Source organism: Electrophorus electricus, chromosome 17, assembly GCF_041902795.1.
Source record: "Electrophorus electricus isolate QZ-2024a chromosome 17, ASM4190279v1, whole genome shotgun sequence".
NCBI classification, from domain to species: Eukaryota; Metazoa; Chordata; class Actinopteri; order Gymnotiformes; family Gymnotidae; genus Electrophorus; species Electrophorus electricus.
Window position 1 is genome coordinate 4574408 of NC_137513.1, and position 25368 is coordinate 4599775.

At 48.2% G+C, this 25368-nt stretch overlaps 2 protein-coding genes across 7 annotated transcripts in view; one reads left to right on the forward strand and one right to left on the reverse strand.

Moving 5' to 3' along the window:
- Window positions 1–17456, forward strand: part of sez6b (seizure related 6 homolog b) — a 121130-nt gene extending 103674 nt beyond the window's left edge. For 2 of the 5 annotated variants that reach the window (XM_081700035.1, XM_081700037.1), the window contains exons 8-17: window positions 2595–2789; window positions 3654–3792; window positions 9922–10118; window positions 10884–11078; window positions 12807–12998; window positions 13190–13384; window positions 13492–13530; window positions 13669–13777; window positions 13891–13990; window positions 14539–17456. In XM_081700035.1, the coding sequence (XP_081556161.1) occupies window positions 2595–2789; window positions 3654–3792; window positions 9922–10118; window positions 10884–11078; window positions 12807–12998; window positions 13190–13384; window positions 13492–13530; window positions 13669–13777; window positions 13891–13990; window positions 14539–14589 (1412 nt within the window). In that variant the 3' untranslated portion in view covers window positions 14590–17456. Of the gene's footprint in view, window positions 1–2594; window positions 2790–3653; window positions 3793–9921; window positions 10119–10883; window positions 11079–12806; window positions 12999–13189; window positions 13385–13491; window positions 13531–13668; window positions 13778–13890; window positions 13991–14498 lie in introns of all 5 variants that reach the window. The other 3 variants (XM_035534287.2, XM_035534288.2, XM_081700036.1) reach the window with 3 other exon arrangements.
- Window positions 17457–21413: 3957 nt separating this feature from the next.
- Window positions 21414–25362, reverse strand: gemin4 (gem (nuclear organelle) associated protein 4). 2 transcript variants are annotated; one of them, XM_081700379.1, is made up of 2 exons: window positions 25235–25362; window positions 21414–24678 (listed from the first exon to the last, which is right to left on the reverse strand). In XM_081700379.1, the coding sequence occupies exon 2, from the start codon at window positions 24443–24445 to the stop codon at window positions 21494–21496; it is 2952 nt and encodes a 983-aa protein (XP_081556505.1). In that variant the 5' UTR covers window positions 24446–24678; window positions 25235–25362; the 3' UTR covers window positions 21414–21493. The 2 variants fall into 2 exon arrangements, with proteins under 2 accessions (XP_081556505.1, XP_026853495.2); XM_026997694.3 differs by having other exon boundaries at window positions 25046–25306.
- Window positions 25363–25368: the final 6 nt, after the last annotated feature.

The following is a 25368-nucleotide window of genomic DNA, read 5'->3' on the forward strand; positions in this document are numbered from 1 at the left end:
CTGGTCTGTTTTCCTCCTGCTTCAAGAGCTCTCTGCAGCAGACTGTGATTGCTCCCTGCCCCCTGTGATTGCCCCATACCCCTGTGATTACCCCATACCCCTGTGATTGCCCCCTGCCCCCTATGACTCCCCCATACCCCCTGTCAGGGCCCTTACTCCCTGTGATTGCCCCCTGCCCCCTCTGATTGCCCCCTGCCCCGTGAATGCCCCTAGCCCCATGCTTGACCCCTACCCCATGTGATTGCTCCTTGTATTGTCCCCTATCCACAGTGATTGCCCCAGCCCCCTGTGATTGCCCCAGCCCCCTGTGATTGCCCCAGCCTCGTGTGATTGCTCCCTGTGATTGCACACTGCCTGAGGTGCCACTCTGTCACTGTATCTCACTTGGGTTGCTCCTCCTCAGAGCAGCACAGGTTTTCCCTGAGGACTGTGCAAGCCGACCTGTGCGGCACTCACTAGGTGAGGCCTGGTCCCTACCTGCCTCCCTGCCTCCCTCTCTGTCTGCCTCTCTGTCTGCCTCCCTGCCTCCCTCTCAGAGGGAGCAGAAACACCCTGTGAAAAGACACTGGAGAGGTTGGAGACTCCCCACCACATCTCTCCTGCTCACCTCTTCCTAGCCTCCACCCAAAATGGGGGCATTGCTCAGAACAGCAGGGTCAATGCAGCCCACCAGGATCATTCCAGGTGATTCAGGGCTCAGACCGTGTTTACCCGGGACACTGGCTCACATGGGAAACTGTGCTACTCCCCAGCATCGTTATCCAATCAGACAGCTCTAATCTTGTTTTGCACGGCTCAATGGGATAACGATATGTGAGCTAACATGCCTTTGCGGTGACCTTTACCAGTGACATGTCAAATAAATGGCAAATAAATACAATTTTAAAAATAAACAGACAGCGGCAGAGTGTGTGTAGCCGCTATTCCGGCTGCACATGCAGAACACGGCTCGTAGAGCACCACGGTCGTTTACCTTCTCCTGAACATGCTCAAGTTTAACAAGGGCTAATCATACTGATTTATCTCAGATATTGACACAGATCCATGTAATGGATTACATAATCACACCATGTTCTGGAGAGGTTTGACCAAATATGCACAGAGCTTTACTGTGGCATAGTGCTGTTAGGTTAGATAGGTCTAACATGTTGAAATAGTCTCTGAAATGTTTAAATCATTATGAACATAGGATTAGGGATCAGCCGTCTAATTTCCTTTTTTTTTCTGCCATACATTATTCATATATGCTACAGAGAATTCATTTGAACACCAAATCACGCTAAAGCGCAGGCTTGATTTGAAGCTGCACAAGTTTTTTTGCATTTCCGTCTCCAATCCCAGCAATCTCTGTGGAAGGCTTTTAAACGACGGTGGCTGATGAAAATGAATCAATTACTCTTGTGTGGGTGTTGAGCAGACCGAGCCAAGGCAGAGGCCTGAATAATGGATGTGGGAAAAGGTGGGCGGGTGCTGGGATCGAAAGTGCCGCACCGTGATTGGCTGAATGGCTCGTGAGAGCTTCCGAGGGCGGTGAGGTGTAACCTATAGAGCGTGGAATGCCTCTAACCCAGCTGCCCCATTGGCCTTATCGTTATTCCCGCCACCCACCCCCGAGGACTTTGAAATAATGGGGTTCATAACCTTGGAGGGACGACTGAAACCAGCAGTGATAACAAAGAAGGCAAACAAAGTAGAAAACAATATTTTTTTGTAGTAGTAGAGGTAATAATAATAACAATGACGATGATGATGATACTAATAACAAAGCAATAACCAAATGACAATACAAGACCAAAAAAGACAAGAAAGATTCCCCTGTTAGTGTATTATACTATATATACAATAAAAATCACTGTGTTATAGATTGGTGTGTGTGTGTGTGTGTGTGTGTGTGTGTGTGTGTGTGTGTGTGTTAGTGTATTATACTATATATACAATAAAAATCACTGTGTTATAGATTGGTGTGTGTGTGTGTGTGTGTGTGTGTGTTAGTGTATTAAACTATATTTACAATAAACATCACTGTCTTATAGATTGGTGTGTGTGTGTGTGTGTGTGTGTGTGTGTGTGTGTGTGTGTGTTAGTGTATTAAATTATATTTACAATAAACATCACTGTCTTATAGATTGGTGTGTGTGTGTGTGTTAGTGTTAGCACATACAGCATTCATGGAGAAGCTAACATAAGTGGAGTGGTTATGTGTCCGTGTTGTGTTTGGTGCTTGTTAGTGGAATGACTGACATACGAGGACACTAAGTGCTGTCTGGGTTGTGTTAAATTTGGTGGTTTTGTTTTTTATAGATACTGAAAGCCTTTCCATTGCTTTTATAGCATGTAAGCCAATTTTTCAATTGATTGATATTAATTTAGTTATATTTCCACTTCATTTACTTGTGATGTAGCACCACACACAGTTACTGTTCACTTCCATTGCTGACATTGCTGACATGTTGATGATGGGTTAGCGGGGTGGGTTGGTCCAACAGTAGAATTAACTGATTAGTAAAATGTTGCCAGGGGTGGTTGAGACTGTGTTCTGTGTGTGTGTGTGTGTGTGTGTGTGTGTGTGTGTGTGCGCGCGCGCATGTCCTCAGCATTTGCGCCAGGCCATTGCTACGAGCCCTTCGTCAAGTATGGTAACTTCACCAGCAGTGACAGCACTTATCCGGTGGGCACAGTAGTGGAGTTCAGCTGTAACCCTGGGTACACTCTGGAGCAGGGAGCCGTCATCATCGAGTGCATGGACCCCGACAACCCACAATGGAACGAGACTGAGCCTGCCTGCAGAGGTGTGTGTGTGTGTGTGTGTGTGTGTGTGTGTGACTAAATAATGAGATTTTCCCCTGCCTCTAGAGCCTCCACACCGCCGCGTCTACGTTTCTGCCGGAGTGAAGAGCTGCCACGTGCTCCATAAGCAGGTGCAGAGGTTCCGTAATGAGCACAGTGGATCCTTTTAGTGCTGTTGCTCCGTAATCCGCTTCAGCTCACGTCACCTGGCGGCCGTACGGAGCCCTCAGCCACAGCCGGAACCTAATACAGCACTAAAAGCATCCAGACATTCATGCGAGCGGCCCGGAGTTAGAAAGCTGAAGGAAATACTGTAAACGCAGAATCCCCTCTCCACACACACACACATGCACACGCACACACACACACACGCACACACACACACACACACACACACGCACACACACACACACACATAGAGTGCATGCTGCCATCTTATCTGCCTCTGTGCTGGAATGCATCACTCAAACCACACAATGGAATTTGGATTGAAAGGATTTAATCGCACAGGCTGCAGCAGAGGGTCAAGACAGCACTTTCTCACTTTCAGAATGGGCTTCCACTCGGCTAGGCTGGACCGCCGGCGCAGAAGGGAAGAGGCGCGGTGTGGCACTGGTCACACACCCGTGTCAGGGTGATCTCCCAGGCAGGGTTTCCCTATACACACCCTGGGCTGACTGCCTCAGACATGTAGTCTTCCCCAGGCCATGGACCCCAGCTCGCTCTAGATGGAACTGTGAAGTGCTGAAACCTTTTGAATAACTGTGTTTATTAAACAGTTTTTAATGCGTTTTATATTGCTGATTTGCATGCATGCTTTCGTGAATGTGTGCGCGCATGCGTGTGTTTTGTATGACCCATTTCAGCGGTGTGCAGCGGGGAGATCACGGACTCCGCGGGAGTGGTTCTCTCTCCTAACTGGCCCGAGGCCTACGACAAGGGCCAGGACTGCATCTGGGGCATCCACGTGGAAGAGGACAAGCGCATCATGTTGGACATCCAAGTGTGCGTACCCCTTCCGGTCCTTGGGATGCTGCCCTGCTCGTGGTGGTCAGCCCCCAGATCGGGCTGGCGTCCCAATGCTCGTTACTGAAAGCTCATTAACTCGCCACCCCGTGCTTACTTGCAGTGACGTACTTTGCAGTCACTGTTTTTGTGATACAAATGTTCACATTACAGAAGATCTTTGAGCGATGGAGTGTACTCTCATAAGAGCCCGCAACCTTGGAACAGGGACCAAGATTGCATTCTCTTCTTCTTTTTGTCTGTCCTTCCCCGTGTGTAAGCAGTGCATCATTCCATTCCCGCAGGTTCATTTGCTCTGTGTACAGAATTTCAGAGGCAGCAGCTCTATAATCAGACCTACACCTTCACGGCATGCAGGACGACATACCATCTGTAAACTTAAGGCAGGATACAAACAGGACGCAAATACGCGCCCAGCATGTTTTCCACACAGCGTGATAAATGCAGTAGATACATGTGTTAAAATGTACCCAGCGTCGCTCAAGGTCAACGCAGGAAATGTATATGTAAACATCAGCGTCGGGTTTCCGATTCCACGTCCCATAGGCGCACGGCAACGTGCAATGAGCAAGGGCGTCGTCACTAGCAGACGGGCGGCACTGCAAAAATAACATCGCAAAAAATTTCATAGAAACAAAGCAGCAGTAATTGTATAAACTAAAGCGTATTATGGCACAGGAGCAGGTGTTTCTGTTTTGTTTTTGAAATGACACGTCTTGAGGGTGGAGAAGGAGCCTGACAGCTAGAGCTGTTCAGACAGAGCCGCCGTTGGCTGTGTTAACGACGCGCTCTGTTGGCTGAGGTGCGGGTGCTTTGATTCCCCCTCATCCGACTGCGGAGAGGTTGGCAGTTTGTGGCCAGATGGTGGATGACGTCGTGCACGAGGGCACATGCTTTGTGGCAGCAGCAGACGCTGCAGATATTCAGTCCATGCTAACCGGTGAATTGCTGTACCGCGTTCAGCCACAGATCATCTTGGTAGGATACCGTCCCTGCGTGGAGTGTGCTTCTGGAGTCCCTGCGTGGAGTGTGCTTCTGGAGTCCCTGCGTGGAGTGTGCTTCTGGAGTCCCTGCGTGGAGTGTGCTTCTGGAGTCCCTGTGTGGAGTGTGTTTCTGAAGTCTTTCTGTGTCTGTCTCTGCATGGGGACCCCTTTTCACGGTTCTGGAGTCTGATCCCCTGCTCCGGCTCCTCCCCTGACTAATACAGTATCCAATTGCCTCTTTTTCTGTCCAGAAATATCCGCATGAATCAAACGTGGCGGATTTGTTAGGCCTGCTCGTTTGTTTTCAGTTCGTCTGTCGGATCCGGTTTTCTTTTCTTCCTCAGACATCGGCTCGTGCGTCTGGTTGTGAGATCGCGCCATGGTTGTTGGCCAAGCCCCACTCCCAGACTTCCCAACGAAGCGAGCAGACCTTGGCCACCCTCTTTGTGATTGTGCTATGCATCTGATGAAAGCGTTCGATTGCCTAACACTTGTCTGGTGTCATCTCCTGGCTGGAACTTGTTGTGTAGGCATTTCAAAAAACAAAAAAAAGTTTGATCCTTGAGCTAGTTCTAGATGTGATGCATCATGTTTAACTGCTGCGGTTAGGCTTATTATCCAGAGACAGTTGGGGGCCGTTTTGAAATCAAAGCTGCATAATGTCAGCGTCTCCGTTTCTCTGCCCCTGTTTAAGAGAAGACGGCATCTTCACATTCCTGTTTCATTTGGAACGAGGAACAGTTTGTTCGGTTTGTTCCGCTCAGACTCCTCAACTGTTCTTCACATCCAGACACACTTTGCTCAAAGTAACAAGCCTGACTAGATCATCATGTCTTCTTCGCAAATATAGCTTGTTAAGGAAGCTAAAAGCCAAAAATGGGAGTTGGAACAAGCAAGACGAAAGAACAGTGTGTCCATGAGTAAGAGGGGCGCTGAAGTAGCTGCAGACAAAGCTTAATAATAAACTTCATGGAAAGCCCCCTTTTTTCATTTTTACAAAGGTGGAATCAATTATGCGTAGCAGAGGAACGAGTGTCAAGTGTGATTGTTGGGTGAGGCTCCACAACGCAAGGCCCTGCTGTGGCCGCCCCGATAGATTATTTGTGCATTTGGGAATTAGGTGCATTAATTAAGATTCGCTCATTTGCATATGTTTCCTCTTGCTTTCATCTGCCCTCCACTCGCCCCTCCCTTCCTCCCTGTAAGTTCCACAGCTTTAGTGCCTCCACTGTGCGGCTCTGTGTAATAAATGGCATTCTGGATGTTTTGCAGGGGAAGCTGCCAACATAATTAATTCCCCGTTCATTTGTTGGGGTATGAGCTGGCGAGAGAGAAGCTGCAGCACGGAGGCTCCGCCTTCTCCATCTGTTATAAGAGCCGACTGTCAAAATATGCCGTGTACGTTAATGCAGAATGGGCGGAGTCAGCACAGTTATGCGTAGGCCCCAGTCCCCCAGTATTTGCATGACATACCAAGCAGCCAGTCAGAGGCCAGTTTGGAGAAAGAAGGGGCAGGGCTTGCTGACAGGTCACCCCGTGTCTGCGTGCTGCAGTTCAGTGCTGGGTCACTGAGTATCCCCCCCCACACACACACCACTTTTCATCTTCATATAACCAAATTACTCAATCAGCATATGGTGCATCATCATTCAGGCAAAAGTGACAACTATTAATGTGGAAAAAAATGATCGGGAGGGGTTCGCCCCAGCTGTTCGGCTGGGAAAGGCTGGAGAGACGCAGGGGGTTAATAAGGAATCTAGGAACATTCTGGATGTGAAGCAAACTCTTTTTCCTCATCCAGGCAGGCTGGGGCTTCTCGTGCCGAGCTCCAGGTGCGCCGCGGGTTTGCTGCAAGGCTCTAAGAACACTTTACCCTGGTAATGAGCGCGCGCATGCTACCCTCTAATCATCCATCAGCACACCCCACACTCGCAATTACCCGAGAACATGGAGCGCAATGACGGCTGATTAATTCATTTAGCCGTGGCGCTGTCGGTGGGGGGTGCTGGGACTCCGGAGCGGTGAGGTTGGGCGGCGGGAAGCACAGGTGTCAGCTGGCACACCTGCGCGCCGCCTGACTCAGGCACAGACATGAAACCAGGGAGACTGGGCGCAGTGGAGCAGAGCAGACTCCTTATGGCCCTGATATGGAACCGATGCGGCCGAGAGAGCCCCCTGCTGGAGGTGTAGCGCATAGCTGCACGAAAATTAATCGACCCAATGATCTGGATTTTAAAACTTTTAAAGAAGACAAACCACTTTGATTTGTTGGGCCTCTGTGTCATATATTTAACCAAATGGAATGTGTTACCATAAATCTTTGAAATTGGGATATCAGGATGTTTAATTTGGGGTTAGTAGAAGCAATATATTACATCTTTTTTTGTGGTCCTGATTTTTTTAAAAAGATTTATTCCTGATTCATATTTCAAATACTTTTCTTTCTGTCTTTTTCTTTCTCTTTACTGTTGGCTCAGATACTTTGCATTGTGTGCTGAGTGTGCGTGTGCGTGAGAATCGTACGTTCCAGTGTGCGCACGTGTGCGCTAACCCTCCGTGTGGCAGTTCTTGGCAGGCAGGTGATAACTCAAGCCTCTCTTATCCCTTCAGACAGCAGGCCCAGACTCGGGCCAATATTTAACTTCCTAATTAAAAAAGAACAAAAACAAAGAAACTCATTTCTCTCCTTTATTTGAACAAGCATCATGCCACTGGGTCCCTCTGATAATGTTGACAAGAGAAAGGAAAGTTTAGCTACTTGTGTTTGCCTGCCGCTCAGCGGAGCCGTGCCTGTCCGGCAAGGTTCCCTGCAGCCTGCCTGTTCCCATCTCAGGCCGTCACGCTAACTTGGAATTAGGTCCGTTTTAAACGCATGGCTTCGGTCCAGAGACCCTCTGTAATCCTCCAACTCACCATTGACTTTCATTTCCTGCGCTCTGCCTCCCACACAGTACCGTTAGTTGCAGTCCGAGCCTATGAGTGGTTCAACTGTTGGTTAACGCGCCTCCTGTACAAGTTACGCGTGGATTTTACTGGAGTTTATTTAATTGCTTTGGGGTTGGTTTTTTTTTTGCATTGATTCAGGCGGACTGGTGTGTGAAAACGTGTGCGGGTTGGCCGTGTGCCTTCGGGTGCTCTAAGCCACACACAGCTACGCTCGCCTGCTTGCGCGAGTCGTGCTCGGGTGGGAAAGAAGTCCTCGGCTTAGCACGCAGGCAGCAGACGGATCCTGGACGTCTGCATTTAGCCAGAGCAGACAGACAGGTCCTCTTCAGTCTGAGCCCCGCTCTCCAGGCAAACAACGGAGATTCTACAAATCTGGAACGTTGACACTGCCGTCCACACTGAGATCTGAGACGAGCAACTGAAGTCAGAAAATCTGGCCTTTTTGTTGCTATGTTTTCAGGTTTCTAGTCTTCTGTTTTTCTTCTCCTGATGGAGGACAAATCCTGAGTGAGCGCCGCAAGTTTGATGCATTCAGTAGGCGTGAGGTGGCAGCTGCACCGTGAGCCAAGCTGAGGTTGGGTTTTTTGTTTGTTTGTTTGTTTGGTTGTTGTTGGGGTTTTTTTATTAAACAAAATGAAATTACTGGCAGCAAATAGAAAACATGATTGATTTTCTGAGCAGACGCGAGGCACGGCTACGGCGAGCCTCGTTGCACTTTATCTCAACAAACCTGATATGAGTCAACACGGGGTTTTTACACTCTGCGCGGTCCTCAGAGCAGATGAGGGGCTCCCCTGACTTCAACACGTTTCTCATGCAAAATGAGACGCGCAGGAGCGCTATAACAGAAATGGGCAGAGGGGCACAGATGCGTGGGAAAAATTGCTTGCCATTCGGGTGTGGGTGTGTGTGTACACGTCTTTACGTTCAGCTTTCACACTCGTTGAGCGGCCCGTCTCCACTTGGCTTCAGCACCACCCCTGTGCCTCATGCCACGGTGGAGCAAAGATGATTAATTATTCCTCTCTCTCCGTAATGAGTTCCATCACCGGCCACTTGTGATTAATTAGGGACAAATCTGAGAGTATGCGTATCACCTCGTTCTCGGACTGCCTCCATTATGTGCCGGTCTGTCGTGTGTCACTGAAGGTGAAAGAATTTCACCTGATTTTTATATATATATATATATATATATATATATATATATATATATAGTACAGTGTAGTTTATTAAAGCTGTTTTTTTTCTAGGCTTGTAGAACTAAATTTTTCGGGGCCCTTTTCTAAAAAAAAAAAAAAAAGATTATAGAATTTAATTTATCGAGGTTGATATTACGACTGACACGTGGTCTTTACTCCCCTGTCGGACATAAAAGGTAGAGGGCTGGGATTTGGTCTCCTTTGTTAAAGCTTCACCTGTCAGCCTTTCATTGGCACCGTAGGCTGTTCAGCGGGTCGTGTGAATCTCCAGAACATTCTCCTCATTTCAGTTTGCCTTTCCCTGCGAAACCACCTTCCCATGATTTATTAACATCCATCCACGAGACTAAGACAAACTGACAGGGAACTGCTGTCAGACATCAGATAAGGGGTTCGACATGGCCTCGTGAAGTACAGTAGAATGAGCCGCTATAGCATGAATAATTGCTGAGGTAATTGAAACTAGTTTGTTTTCGCAGCCATTGAAGTCGTACTGAAGGGAAGTCTAGGGTGAAATCAATCTTTTTTCATGCCTCTTCTCCCCTGAGATTGCTACAACTTGGTTATAGTTTGGGTTAACGCTGACGGGGGGGAACCGGGGAGAAATCGATTTTCTAGCTATTTCTGAACATTAGATAGGACAGGAGAGGAGCACAAACTAATAGTAGCCCACACGTTCCGGTAGCCACATCCTCACTGCGCTGTTGCCGGGGGCGGAGGGACACCTAGAGACCTAGCAGAATGTAGCATGCGGGCATGTTGTTTACTTTCTGTAAGGACATAATGAAAACAGTGGGGGACGTTAGAATGAAGAAAGTTGTTTTCCTGCTCGGAAGGCAAAAGACCATAGTGGTGAGATTGGTCCCGGCAGAAGGAAAAAAAAGTGAGCGAAAACAGGACCGAGAGGGGCGTGTGAGCAAGGGCCAGCTGCCGAGATGCTCACTGCCGCTCACGCAGGGCTGTGTCTCATCTGTCCACAGCCTGCACATGGGGAAGAACGACCTCCTGACCTTCTACGACGGAGACGACCTGACCGCCAAGATACTTGGCCAGTACAGCGGCTCACGGCCACGCTTCAAGCTCTACACGTCCACAGCCGACGTCACCGTCCAGTTCCAGTCGGACCCGGCAACCAACATCTACGGCTACGACAATGGCTTCGTGGTGCACTTCTTTGGTAAGGGGTGGGGGGGGGTCAGGCGCAAAGGTCTTTCATTAACTGTTCGTTAAAGGCTGTGGTCGAGGCGCACCAGGGACCTCTCCCCTCTCTGCCGCAGACCATCATTACTGTAGGACTGTGGGTGCTCTGGGTAGGGCAGGTCTGGGCTGTGAAGAGGTGGGGGATGGAGAGAAGGTAGGATGGAGAGTGCGACGCATCTCGCTTTTAACTGCAGCACACTTTTCTCCGGGATGGAGAGCAGGCTGCCATTCCATCAGTTCCTCCCCGGTGCTAAACTATAAAATTAGATCTGATAAGACATAACGAATTCCAAGCAGAGAGGGAGCACGGAGGCAGCAGAATACAGATGGAGCAGGGAGGGAGAGCACGGGAACCCATCACACCCGGTGTGGGAGTGGGAAAAATAGCCGTCTGCCACCTACTGCAGGTGCGTGGGGTTTGGCCTCGCAGGGCACGCACACGATTACCAGGTGTGTTTGTACTCATTAGCTGCCACAGCCCCACCGGCCTTGCCGTGATCAGAGCGGCGCCAGCTGACCGCCCGGCACCCGGCCTTTGACCTCCTTTCACACTGCCAGTCCGATGCCGTCTGGTTTAGCCCGCTGTGCTGCATCGGTGGTTTGTTGACGAATGTTTTGAGAAGCATCCAGTCTGGGAAATATATGGCTAGCTCCTCCTCTCCTTCACTCGCTTTTCTCAATCTCTCTCTCTCTCCATGCTGTTTTCTCTCTCTCTGTCTGGCTCTCTCCGAATTTTATGCAGAGGTCCCTCGGAATGACACGTGTCCAGAGCTACCTGAGATCGCGAATGGCTGGAAGACCACATCTCACCCCGAGCTGGTGCACGGCACAGTGGTGACCTACCAGTGTTACCCTGGCTTTGAGGTGGTGGGCACTGAAATGCTGATGTGTCAGTGGGACCTGACGTGGAGCGGAGACCTGCCCACTTGTGAAAGAGGTGACACACGTGCACACGCACACACACACACACACGCGCACATCAAAACCAAAATCCGTTTTTGTACAGCTCTGTAACCAACACAGAGTGGCCACTGATGGAGGACGATGCTGTGGGTAGCCTCTAGACTCTAGAGTTGTATTTCAGGCGCGGGCCCTTACGAGAGTCTCTCTCAAGCCTGTGCCAGTCCAGGACAGTGGCGAGAGATGCTGAGAAATGACCTGCATGCCTGGTTTGCGCGAGTCTCCTCAGACGGAAGGCACGATTTCGATTCACAGCCTCTTGGTGTCCCTCTCTCGCTCTCACACGCCCACTGATGCAGCTCACGACACCTTTTCATGCGTTGCTCTCGCACTTCTCAGCCGGCCCTGGAGAAGGGTGCGGGGGGGACGTACCGCCGCCGGCTTGTTTCATCACAGGCGAATTTGGGACGGTCGCGTGACTCTCCGTGACTAGAGACACCGGCGAACAGGGGATCAAACCTCGGAGCAGAACGGCATGAGCAGGCAGGGAGGACGTGGGAACCCTTGGTGCGGCTTCTGATGTCAGGTTGTCTTCCACCTGCTCCCCCTCCCTCCAGAACCGTCCTTGTGGGCTGCAGTGGGCCCGAGACAGGCTGCGGTAAACTTTTCATTAAGCAGCCATCCGTACTCATGGACTAAAGGACACAGACTTGCCCCCTCTCTCTCTCTCAGCCCTTGACCACTGTCCTTCCAAACAGCAGAGGCTGAGCGAGCTGTTGTGCTTCTGGCTTGCTGCCTTGGTGGGAACCAATCCAGGTGTGCAGCCAGAGGACGTGAAGCGTGAAGGACAGGGCACGTGCACTTTACTGCTCTGATAGGACCGTGCATTACGGACAGTAAAGTCCTTCTGCTCTAGGTCAAGCAATCCAACGAATATTCAGTGTGTGTAAACAAGCTGTCCGTTTGCCACCGGGTCTCAGGCCTGGTGGAAACCTGCAGTAACATATACAATCAGAATCGATTATCAGTCTTGTAAAGAATTTCCGTACCATGGCACCACTGAGCCTCGACTATGCATGAATGAGCATCAGGGGCTCTGTGGTTTGAGGGCAAAATGTGTATATAAGTAAACTGTGGGCTAATAAATCACAGTTGAAATGAGTCTCATTTATCATGACAAAGGGACTGGCTTGAGGAATAAATGTAGGGCGCTCTCAACAGCTACTTTCTAATAAATTATAGTTTGAAAAACAAGTTTTGCAATTAAATGTTTGCTGTCAACACCAGAGTCTCTCTGGTGTTCATGAGAAAATCTTGCATAATTGTGTCTGGTGGAAGTTCCATTTGAGCTTAAGACTCTATTACGGCTGTAGTCCTTTATCGCCACCTATTGGTGAAACCGAGTACTGCAAAGCATTTTGAATCATGGGTGCAAGCAGATACCAGCGTGGGGTGAGAGATCAGTCACCGTGCCATGCCCCTGAGAGGTTGCGCTTGCAGAATTTGGAACCACATAAACCTTCTAACTGGTGGACCAAGATGGCAAGAGCTTAAGACCAAACCAGTCAGCACGGTTGGTGTGTTCTGCTACACGCATCATTAATACCAGAATGATGTGTTCAACATGACGCATCCCAGCAACTCCTCATGAGCCATGGGAAGTTGGGAAGAAAACTACCTAGCTGTGTGTGTGTGTGTGTGTGTGTGTGTGTGTGTGTGTGTGTGTGTGTGTGTGTGTGTGTGTGTGTGTGTGCGCGCTTGTCAGTGCTCTCATGTCCAGACCCTGGTTTGGTAGACCACAGCCGCAGGGTGATGTCAGGACCGCGGCTCATTGTAGGCTCCACCGTGCAGTACATCTGCAATAAGGGCTACTCGCTGTCTGGCAACAGCCTCCTCTCCTGCTACCACCGGGGGTCCACCGGGCCCAAGTGGAGCGAGAAGCCGCCCAGATGTGTCCGTGAGTACCCCTAAGCCCCTGCAGGACGCCCTGCGATTCGTGGGCTGTATATCCACTGATATCCCAGATCTATTTTGTGATGCACTCGTTAAGTGTCTATTACTGCATTTTCCCGTGTGGATGGGTATGTGTGTGGGTGTGTATGCGTGGGTGTGTGTGTGTGTGTGTGTGTTTCTGTGTCTGTTCTACAGCTGATGCATATGAACCGTGCAGGAATCCCGGCACCCCTGCGTTTGGTGTCCAGGTCTCAGTGAAGCAGGTGTACCAGCCAGGAGAGACGCTGAGATTCTCCTGCCTCAGCAGTTACAAGCTCCTGGGGGAGGCGGTTCTGCGCTGTGTCCCTGCTCACCCCTCCAGGTGGAGCCACGCCCTGCCCGTCTGCAAAGGTAGTCTCCGTTCCTCACACCAGCTGGGCGCAGTAGGTCACTGCTGTTGACCTTCTTCTTTGTTTATCTATCTGTTTGTTTGTTTTTTCATGCCCTTCTCGCATCAGCAACGACTCTGGAGTACATAAATGAACGCAGGCTGGACGGTAGGAACCGGCTCTCTCACCTGTCTAAGATCTGTAGTGCTACGGTAAACGTCAGGCCGCGTGGAGAATTAACAACGCTATGTGTGGCCCACCGGGCACCCTGGAAGCCCTGCTAACCGGGCGCTTGTTTCTGCCCAGTCGCCAGGGCCGATTTCAGCATGGAAGGAGTCAACATGACCATCGCCGTCTTCATCCCCGTGGCGATTATCATGCTAATCGTCATGTCCATATACATCTACTATTCGAGGTAAGCTCGGTGGGCGGAGTCGGCGACGGCCTGTCCTGTTCGGCCGCCCGGATACTTCCGCTCTTCCGGCGCATGCGTAACGGGCGTGGCCTCTGCTCTCTCCCCGTCCCCAGGGTGCAGGGGAAGCCCCTCCGGCTGCCTCTGTCAGCATCGCCGCAGTACAACCAGATCCGGGGCGAGAGCGCTTTCGAGAACCCCGCCTACGAGACCACAGTAAGTCGGCACGCCGCCCCGCTGCTTCCCGGTCCCTCCCTCGCTCTCGGCCGCAGCAGACGCGGGCGCTGCCCGTCCTCCTCGGATGGTGTTTCGGACGTCCCTCGTGTGCTGCGACTGTGTCGCCGTTCCCAGAGCACATCTGGAATGAAATGACGCTCCTAAAAACGCCATCTGCGTTACCATATTGCGCGCTCTTTTGCCAATTCTAATTAGCTGTAAAGTGACATTCTGGAGCTTAAACGAGGTACCGAGCGCCACGCCTCTCTCATCTCATCATGAGCGAGGACGACGTGGAGCCGCGGTAAATCCCACGCTCGTAATAACCGCGGCACCGTCGTTCTGCTCCTGCGCTAGCTGCTGGGAGGGACGCCGAGCTCAAGGTTGCAGCACGATGTGTCCGCGTCTTCCGTTTAGTCACTCTACATCATGATCCAGAGATACTTTCCACTTCTCATGCCTTAACCTACTGAATCTCCTCTCTCTCTGTCTCTCTCTGTCTCTCACGGTCTCTCGCTGTGTCTCTCTGTGTCTCTGCATCCCTGAAGAACAGTGAGGTGAGTCCGTCTGACAGCCCCGTAACCATGGTGCTGGTTTGAAGCCTGGCGTGTCGGAACAGAATTAATTCGCACCTCCCGTCTGAGGCACCTTGCATCGCACTTCACCACGCAGCCCTGTGTCCAGCAGTGTGTGACTACCTATCCCAGGGGCCTGGCCTGGCCTGTGGCTGTGTGTGTGTGTGTGTGTGTGTGTGTGTGTGTGTGTGTGTGTGTGTGTGTGTGTGTGTGTGTGTGTGTGTGTGTGTGTGTGTGTGTCTTCACATTAAGTGGGTCATTGAGTGGAGTGGAACCAAACAGACTAATCCGCACCTGTGTCAGGTGTGAATGGAGATGCAGCCTTCCCATGTGCGCTTTGCTCTTTTATCTCAGCAGGCCTCCACTCAGACTCCTGCACTTGAAACAAACACATCTAACATGTATTTCCTGTCAGCATGTATTTCCTGTCGGCATATATTTCCTGACACACCTCATTCAGTCATGGGAAATTTGTCAAGTGAGTTTGGTCATACCTGTTCGTGTCATCTTGTCTGTTTTTCTAGATTTTTTCCCCTCATTTTTTCACTGTTGCACTGACATTTCCCAAACCGCATTCTTTTTGTTTGTTTGTTTGCTTAATCAGTTTTGGTTGTACTGGCATGACCTCAGAATTTTATTTCTTTCGACCGCTTCATGTTTGAACAGAGACTGATCAGTGTCCCCAGAGTCCAGCAGTTGTTCCCTGTAGGATACTGTAGTAATGAGAAAGCCTGCAAGGACAGTTGATCAGTGGAACAGCACCATTTGAAGCAAAGCAGATCAGAACCACCGATGTGATGTCTCCTGTCCCCATCTCTTCCTTCCCGGTTCACACTGCATCCACATCTGTACTGGCTTTGATTTGTCTGTCCCTTCTCCTAACTAGACGAGGCTGTTGCTGCTCTTGCTTTGTTTTGATCGTAATATAACCGCTGATATCTCGAGTTTCTTCACACTGCCCTCTGGCTTTCCCAAACGCATGCTTGTTTGTGACCTACAGGACACCAGGGAGTACGAGGTCTCCATTTAGGCACTCTGCTAACGTTTGCTCCGAGGACCGTCACACCGTCTTTTCCTTGTGGAAGTTCCCCCTGCTTCTTTTGTAGCCTCCGCTGGTCTTCGAGTGGTCCCAGCCTCCCTGATCCTTCCCTGTCCCGGTCTGCTGTAAATACCCCGATCGTCCCAGAACTTCCACAATGTGCAGCGACGCGTGCGGAGACCGTGAGCTTATTTTTGTAGAGATTCAGCAGCAGTGATAAGGCAGCGGGGCGTGTACAGTTTTTAATCAAACAATGGAGGCAGCAGAGTGAGAGACATTGCCATTCGGTCTGTTGATGTCTCACTATAAGGATTGTTTTTGGATTTCCTTGACATTACTGTCATTTATGTTTTTTCAGTCTTGTTGCTTCACATCTACAGAGAAGCTGTGATGAAACATTCAGAGCAGTGAAAAATTAAGCCTTTAATTTCTGAAACTAAAACTATGTAATCTGACTGTGGTAAGGAAGTTAATTTGAAAAAGAAAACTGTCACAAAGATTTATTTTATTTTATTTTGGCAAATAAAGGTCTGCATGTTTTAGAAGTTTGTTTTGTTTCCATGCTTTCAGGTTCAGGTAGACTTGTGTTTGTTACCTTTGAACAAAGCTGTGAACAGTGAAGGCCAAGAAGTTAAATGAGTTAAAACAAAAGTTAAAAACTGGTCTGTGAAAATGTTATTCTGGCATTAAACTCATGTGAAAGTATTGGAAGTTTCAAAGCTAGCGTTATTAAGATAGGAAGATTAATGTCCAAACCAGAAAATTCCAAAACACACAATAGCTGTGATTAAAAAAATAGCACTTAACAGTGTCATTGTCTGATATGTATTTATAATATCCTGACATCCTAGTCTAGGACTGCTTCTGGGTCTAAGGGTGGCACTGTTTATTAAGATAGGAAGGGGGGCACTGTTTATTAAGATAGGAAGGGTGGCACTGTTTATTAAGATAGGAAGGGGGGCACTGTTTATTAAGATAGGAAGGGGGGCACTGTTTATTAAGATAGGAAGGGGGGCACTGTTTCTGTGCTGCCTGGTCAGCAAGAACAGTAAAATTACAGTGGTTAAATGTTGTCCCATGCAACAATAATACCTGTTTAAGTATTTTTGCATGCTGAATTCAAATATCTTTTCAGATTTTATGTCTCACCCAGTTGTTGTGTTTCAGTATACTGGCACCAAATACAGGTGAAAATCACACACCTGTACATTTCAGAATTGTTTTTGCACTTTTAAAGTGTAATAACAGCCTTATGCTCTATCACTTGAAAACTATGCCTGAGAAATTCTAAAAACAGTTTGAATTCAGCATAAAAAAGTATTATATGCTCCATCTCTTTGAGCCTGTGGAACAAAAACAACATTCAAACACTGTTGCCCAGTGTTATGAGTTCATTTCTGTGTTTGTCCCCCTCCCTGAAAAAAAATCTGGATGAAATGTTTTTGTGGTCCCGTCATTAATTTAATCATATTTTTTATACGTTTTATACACAGTTATGACCAGCCAATGCCATCAAATATTCTTAAGCTATAAATATTTAATGTACATACAATTTTACTGCTTACATGTATTATAAACTATGATTCTTTTCTTCAGTTATCTACTGTTCCATACCACTAAAAGTAATCTTAAACGATCTTGTACACATTTTCGGGATAAGTGTTTTTTCTGACTTACAAATTGTCATGTTAATGTTACCAGCAATATCATTTTAATGATATCAACGATTTGCCATTTACACGTTACCCTATTTCCCTACATACTGCAGTGTTCCTTCCTGTGAATGTGTCAACCAGTGTCTTGAATGGTATTTCAAGGAACCATTTCACATTAAACACTATTTTAAACATTATTTCCACTGTGGTGTGTGTGTGCCATGTGACTAGTACTATACGTGCTTCTTGGGTTATATGGACACTGCAGTTTTACAAAGAAGTGAACAGTGATTTGATTTGCTATCGATCCAAAGGAATGGGTAGAATATGTTACCCATGCTCACTGATAAATACATCCACAGCTCTATATATTATAAGCTGAAAGATGTTTTGTAGCTTAAATGTATTATTGTTAGTAAACAACAAAGAAGTTGCACTCGATGTATTGGCTCTTACATGGATAAGAAGGTTGTCCTTACCTCAGTCCCTGTCTAAAAGGAATTGTATTCTAAATGTTAATGTGCACAAATTGGCATTTAAAATAAAGTGCAGTTTTAGGATCAATCTAGAACACCTCTTTCCATTACAACCAACGGGGGGTCCTAAAAACGTAGAAATGACAAAGATGACCTGACTTTCTGTTTTTGATTAATTGTATTATGTAATAATCTGTCATATAAGAGGACCTCGTCAATAATAAAAATATACCCTCTGAAGTCCAGTCGGAGCAGGCTTTGATGTGTTTACTTGGACCTGTTGAGTTGTATAAAATTGCAAAATACGGCTTCACAAAAAAACCTCCCTTCATTTATGAACTGGGAGGGGAGCAGGAAAAGTGCCAAACTACATATGCCGAAGGAATGAGGGACTCCTGGTGGACCTCAGCAGCTCTGAGCTATGAAATATCACACATAAGAGCAGTAAGATCCATGCCAGGAAACACATTGCTTCATCATATTCAAGACCACAGTTCATGACGGCCCCAAGCCAAAACAAGACTTGCACTCAATGACTTGCACTCAAACAAGGCTCCCTTGTTTGCTTCTGCACTGGGTGACCTTTGGCGTACATCACAGCTATGACCTGTGGTGTTCCTAAATCCTCATTTAGCTAGTCTTAAAGTTTAACATTCAAATACAAAATAAAGGTGCAGACTTCACAATTAGTAGAACAGTAAAGCTGGTCCTGTCCTTTCTTGCAGGATAACGTTGTCAAGCATTTTGAGGCACCCTCCAGAGAATGTCTAACAGTCAAACAAAGACCCCACATTTTTTATATATTTGTCAGAAGTAATTATGTATTCACCCCACCTTCTTTTACATATTAGTGTTTGCATTTGCCACCGTTACATCCAAACCATACATCAGTCAACATATGCAAACTGATATTCAGTACCCACACCAGTTGGCGCCCGTTACCACTACATTCCAAGACTTCTCTTGACCTTATCCTAAAGAAGATTGTTTTTTTTCTATATGGTCCGGAGCCTGGTGGAGTGATAGTATATCTTACACGGAGGGCTGCTGAAGCCTACACAGGATCCTTTGCAGAAGTCTGCAGAGGCCTCTACAGAAGCCTCTGTCCTGTATGCAAATCATTCTGAAAGGACACAGAATCTCTGTACTCCCTTATGTTTTATGTTATTAATATGTCTAATGCAATGTTAAACCTCTTTTCCCTGTAAACACTCTTTTTATTATCTCATTTGATAAATTCCTGCAGCGCACTGGTATTTACGATGGCAAGACAGACATTAAGTTGATAGATATTTGGTTTCTATGACAAGGAGCTTTTTCTTGTTAAATAAAGGATGGTGGCCATATGTGGGTGATGCCGGTTTCCTGATATGTTAGACTATGTGCCACCTAGCGTATGCCACCACCTGTACAGTTGGAAACACACGTTACTGTACACCGGCAGGGGTCGTGGGGAGAGTTGGGATTCATCAGACCAGGAAATCGTTTTTCAGCCGCTTTTCAATCCGGTGCTGATGTGTCTCAGCCCACTGCAAACGCCTCTGGTGGTTTCTATAGACAGGAGTTACACCTCATGCAGGCAGGAGTGTGATGTGTTATGTGTGCTGACACTGCTCGCTGTACCACACAGTTGTTTGATAATGTTAACTGTCATATTGTGACCCGGGTATTTTCCCTCATGGCGTGGGCCAACTCCACTGCCCTGGTCATTCTCAAACCAGCCTTACAACTCCCACAATCCTGCCTTTGCCTAAGTCTAATTCTCAAAGTGTAAGTCTCAAAGCCATTCTCACTAATATGTTCACATGCAAAGCGTGTGTAAAGCACGTGTAAAATATCCATAAAGCATACGTGAAGCGTGTGTTTAATGCATGTGTGGAAACAGAGCTGCTGCATCATGCACGTGTTTTTCATGTGTACAAATAGAAATCCACTTCTATTACATTCTATTTTTCTGGCATTGTGGGTATTATTTCTTCTAATATTCCTTAAAAATTAATAAAAGGAATCAATGAAAAAGGAAGAACAAACATTAAAATGAATAATCATAATTTGTGTGTACAAAGTTTACAAGTTTATTATTTGCTTCTTACATGCCTTACATATGCATGCATATGTATTTGTTTAAATAATTTAAATAGAATCCTTCGAATTTTTTAGGTCAGAATAATTTGCTAAGAGATATTTGGCTGACGATGCAGTTTATAAATCAATACGAGCGGGAGGCATCGCGAGCACTCAGATGGTCATGTGCGGACGTCGTTTGCGCTCAACTACGTCACAGGTGTAGAAGTTGCTCCAGATTCGCAATGAGCCAAAAAAAGTAATCCAACCTGCTAATCCGGATATGTCAACCTTGCCAACCTTTTGTAGAATGTGTAACTTACACATTCATGTTTTCAACGTCCTCTGTCTAATACACACATACGAGTGACTTTTAAATGTGCCTTTGAATTTGTTTGAATTGTGTCCCAGAGTCCAGCACCCCCAACATTAACACTGAGACATTAATTCGTTAAGCAGAAACAAAACATTTTGTGAGATGCATTTGTGGCAAAAAGCAAGAAAAAAAAGAAAGTCATTGATATGCTCTCCGTTTCAACTTTGGTTTGTCACATGCAGCCATGCACAGTGTAACCCGCAGTGAAACGGTTGAGAGTTCTCTGTCCAAATTGAGGACAGGGGAAGCTGGTCAGGTGTGCTTGGTATTTCCAAGTTTCCACATTTCCATTAGTAACTAAAAGATTTGGGCCTTCTGGTGCTTTTAATGCTGAATTCAAATCTATTTTAAAAAAACATTTTTTCCTATCAGGCACATTTTTTAGTGACAGCAAGTTTTTTTGTTACAATATTATTTATTTATAAGCTGTTACACTTGAACAATGTAAAATACTAAAATGTGCATGTGTATGACTTTGGCCTGTATTTGGCCTCAGGAACATCCCAATGTCCACCAGGCTACCAGTAGAGGATCCACTTTGGCTGGATACTGTTTTTCTATATTACACATGACATGCATGTATACTGGAACAAAGAGAGATAGGTGATGAAGAAATTATAACAACATATTTGGCTTCAGTGTGGAAAAATACATAAGAAGCAAGTAATTTTTGACAAAATCTGTTACCTGGCGTCATCATCCAGGTACCTCACCATGTTTAACAGTAAGATTCCAAACTGTTTTCACACATGCATTTATCATGTTCTCATTTTCATATTCCGATGTAATTACAGGAGTATTGATTTTATTTTTCCTGTGCAGAAACATGTTCATGTACTGGGCATACAGCTGAAATCGTGGTAGTTTCTTTTTTTAACCTATCTCTTCATTCCACCTCCTAACACCTCCTCATAATGATACCTCTTCCTGTATATTGCTTTGCCTTACTGAGCAGAAAGACGTATAGTTTTTACAAGTAAATCTCAATGAGTGAATTTCAGCATTTTCTTTCTAAAGACAATCAAAACAGGAGCCCTTACACCTAAACAAAGTAGCTCTGCGTTGAAGGTGCCATTTCATACTACCTGGTTTCCTCCATGACATTTACAAAAAGAAAGTGCCCCCATGTGTACAATTAGAGGTACTATGTACTGAAGCTGTGTTTTAGATAGTAATAGCACACACCTTTTCTGGTATTTCTTTTTTCTTTTTTTTCCATTAACCAGACAACAGTGCAATGCTGTGTGAATCTCATTTTATTCTGTGAAATGAAAAAGTGTAAATAAATGTAATTGTGACTGATGTCTTGTTGCCAGGCTCAGTCTCCCAGCTGAGCGATCTTCTGCTGCAGGACAGCTCTCGTTTCTGCACACTGCAGGTTGTCTGTGATAGTGGTGAGAAAGTGGCGTGTATTGGCCGCCTGTAAGGGAGTGCTGCTCTTGGGATACGCAGCCAGAACGGCCTCGTAGTGGGACAGGATTTCCAACGCACGCAGGAACAGGGGCTCCGCCTCTCCGGGCATCATCACCTGGACGTGCAGCGTGTGGCAGTACAGCTGAGTCAGCACGAACAGGACCTCCCGGTTGAGAGGCGCGCCACCCGCCCCGGGGCTCGCGGCGGACGGGAGGGGCAGCACGTCCTTCACAGAGTCCGTGACAACCCTCAGGGCGGCAGCGTAGAGCCGGCTCACGTGCGCCCAGCCACGCGGCGGCAGCCAGCCTTCGCAACTGAAGCCGCACAGCAGCTGGAACACGCGCAGCATCAACACCGAGAGGCGCAGGTCACACGCAAACGGGCGCAGGTCCAGGAACGGGAGGAAGTCCACGTACTCCAGGGAGTACGGCACGTGGAGCTTCTCAGAGCGCAGGAGTTCGCGGAGCACTGTCAGCAGCCTCTCCCACTCAGAGACAGCACACCAGGGCAGGGTCTGAGACAGCGCCACCAGCAAACCTTTGCTGAACATGTTCACCTCCTCCGGGTCACGCAGGTTTAGGGACAGGGCGCCCATCATCGTTTCCCGAACGCGGTCCGACAAGCAGCAGCACTCCACCCACGCCAGCAGCCCCGTGCCTTGGCCGTACTGGGGCAACTCCAAGCCAGACCACTCCTGCTCCGAAAGCTCGCACACAGCCATGAGGGAGCTGGGCACTTCATACTTGAAATGTTCTCCCCACACTTCCTTCATATGAAACCTGATGGTCCAGTCCAGTTGCTCCACTTTCCCATAGAGCCAAGAGAGAGCTCTGGACCACGTTCCAGGAGCAAGAGCCACTTGCTTGCCGACTGCCTTTCCCAGCGTAATCAAAATAGAGATGAGGAGTTCTTTCGTTTCGATGGACACACCTGGGTCACCTTGCAAAGGCTGCTCCCAGCACCTGCTGCAGTTATTCAGGAGCTGAGAGAGACAGTATAGTAGAGGGAAGGGGGAACAGTTTATTATCCAGGGAGCGGCGTCCTCCGAGATCGCATGGGCCAGAGCAGCCTGCAGAACCCGAAGGCACAGCTCAAGGCTCCGGGCGCCAGGGCCCAAGGTGACGTGAGGCAGGACAAAGGCACGCACACACTCCTCCGGCAGGAGGAAGCTGCACTTTTCTCCCGTCTGGTCAGCCGCGCTGGGCTCCATCAGGGCCGACAGGAAACGGAGGAGCTGGTCTTCCTCTTTGGGCGAAGAGAGCTTGTTCCATGCAGCGGCTCGCAGACATTCGCACAGAAGACTCCAGCCTCGCCTCGCCTCGTCCGTTCCTGCCGCCAAGCCCCTGAGGCCGGGAAGCTGCTGGAGGATCCGAGCGAGGAGCCGGTCGGCGCCGACGTTCACCACAGCCGCGCGGCAGCACCGGCGCATGGCGGCCTCGGGGTTCTGGAAGGCGACGCGAGCCACGGCGGAGATTGCCGAGCTCAGGCTGCCTTGCGCTCCTCCCTGCACGATGCAGTTGAAGGCCAGGTTGAGCTCCTCCTCGTAGCCTTTGGTCACGGCACTGGGCAGGCAGCCGTGCAAACCTCTTTGTGACATGGCAAGAACTTCAGAAAGAATGACATTCTTGTCGGTTAAAGGCAGCCGGCAGAATACGTCCACGGTAACATCCTTCAGCCTTTTAGAGTGGTTCACGTCGGCCTCGCTTTGGCATTTGGCTATAAGAGTAGACACCAATGTCATAACAAGGTCTTTCTGCTGAAATGCACCTTTGTTTCTCTCCAAGCAGCTCAGCCACTCCGTCTCACTGAAAGTGAGGCTCAGTTTGGACGCATAAAGTTTAGGAAGCTCCTGGAACCCCTGTATGTTGTTGTCAATAATGGCCGTGACTATACACTCCATTTCAGCTGAGGGACCTTCAGGCACAGTAAAAGATAAAGACGCAAGCAAATCTTTCAAAACTCCTTTCAAACTATTTACCGACTGCTCATCTTCCAGGCTTTCAGACGTCATCAGTTGCTCTAAAGACTTAAGAACTCTGCAAATGCTGTCTTTGCAGCGTACTGCCAAGACACTGGGCTCACTGGTGGGCTCCCTCAATAATCCCCTCTCTTCCCACGTACGTATTATTCCAAGTGTCATCTGCATGGCTTGGATAGACGTCATTCCGGATGGCTTGCTCCGAGCGGGAGAGAAAGTGGCAGCAAGATCTCGGTGGCACTCACGGATGGCCTGAATAAGGTCATTTCCCTCCACCAGGTTAGTTTTCCTCTGCAGGCTCACTAGCCAGACAATGTTCCGTAGTTTCACCTCCACTGGGAGGTCAGTTGCGTGGTCTAACAGATAGGAAGTATACAGCATGTCCAGACAATTGGACAGAGCAAAATGACACAGCGCCGTAGACGTCACGTACTCTTTTATGTCATTCAGTCCTTGGAACAGGATGGACACCTTGCATGCGGCGGACGCGGACGATTCCGGGTCGGGTTTAAAACGTTTAGATGCCTGCGTAGTGCAGCCAGCGAGGTTCTGGCTGACGCGGACAAGCTGGGCAGTAAAGAGCCGGTCCAGGCTGTCCTCCTCTTTCTGCCTCCCCCTCAGGAGCTCCCAGCACACGTCCAGCAGGAGCTTCACGTCCGCGTCCGTGCTCTCCACCGTGACGTATCTCGCCAGCCTTTCCAGTTCTCTGCACTGCTCAGCTTCCTGAAAGCAGAGCAGCAGCTCAACATAGGTTGTGGAGAAGCCCAGCGATTTGACCAACTCAAACAACACTGTGTGGTTGATAGAAGGGAGGCTGTTTTGAACAGCAAACAGTGGGTTTTCCATCCAACTGCGGTCAATGTCCTCCATCCTCTCCATCTCCAAAATCTTGTTCCATATAATACACAGAATCCTCTTTCTCCACTGAAGCCCGTCCTGGTTGCCTACACAAAACTGTCCACATATCTCAGCGACTGCCTGCACAACAGGACCTCCAACACGCCCCCAGTCCTCCTTCCTTAAAGCAGAGAACGGCTCCGGCTGACATAACTGACTGGCCAACAGAAATCCACCCTGCAAGATAGCGGTCTTCTCACAGCTTAGCCAGGATCCTGAACGGAAGGAAGAGAAAGCATACTTTAAGTATGTGGTATGCTTCAGAAGTGCACAACACATAACCCACAATGAACAGCAAGGCCAGGATGCACATAAACCTGCTTAAATAGTGGCAGAGAACGGATGCCCTTTACAAAAATATGTCTAGATAGCAGGCTAGCAGTTGAATACCCGGTTCTTAACTGGTTCTTTGTAAGACGTTGGTATCCAACATAGCTCCAGTGCCAGATAATCACCATGGTAGACACAGATACCGGCTAGAAAACAGCGGCAAGTGTAGAACCTCTCACCAGGCACACACTAGCTAGCCAAATTAATAATGATACACAAAACACAATTTTAAATAATTATCAATCGTATTACCTTGGTCCATTTTCGCGTCACTTGCAACTATGTAACGTCACCCGAACAAAGCAATGTCAGCTAACTACATTCTCTTAATAAACTCTTACGAGCAAGCTAGCGGACAGACGGAGCTGCTGCTTCCCAGGCACCAGAAAACTGTACAGCAATCTAACTCAGTTCTTGTCGGCATTAAAGAACTGCTCACACCGTAAAGCGTGTCACGCCGAGCGCGCCTCCCAAACGAGACCTCCGCCGTCACTTCCGCGCCGCCACGAGGAAGCTGCTCGCGTAGTTTTATTTAGCTGGCGCCCTCGTGCGTTCAGTCCGCTTCGTACAGTTGA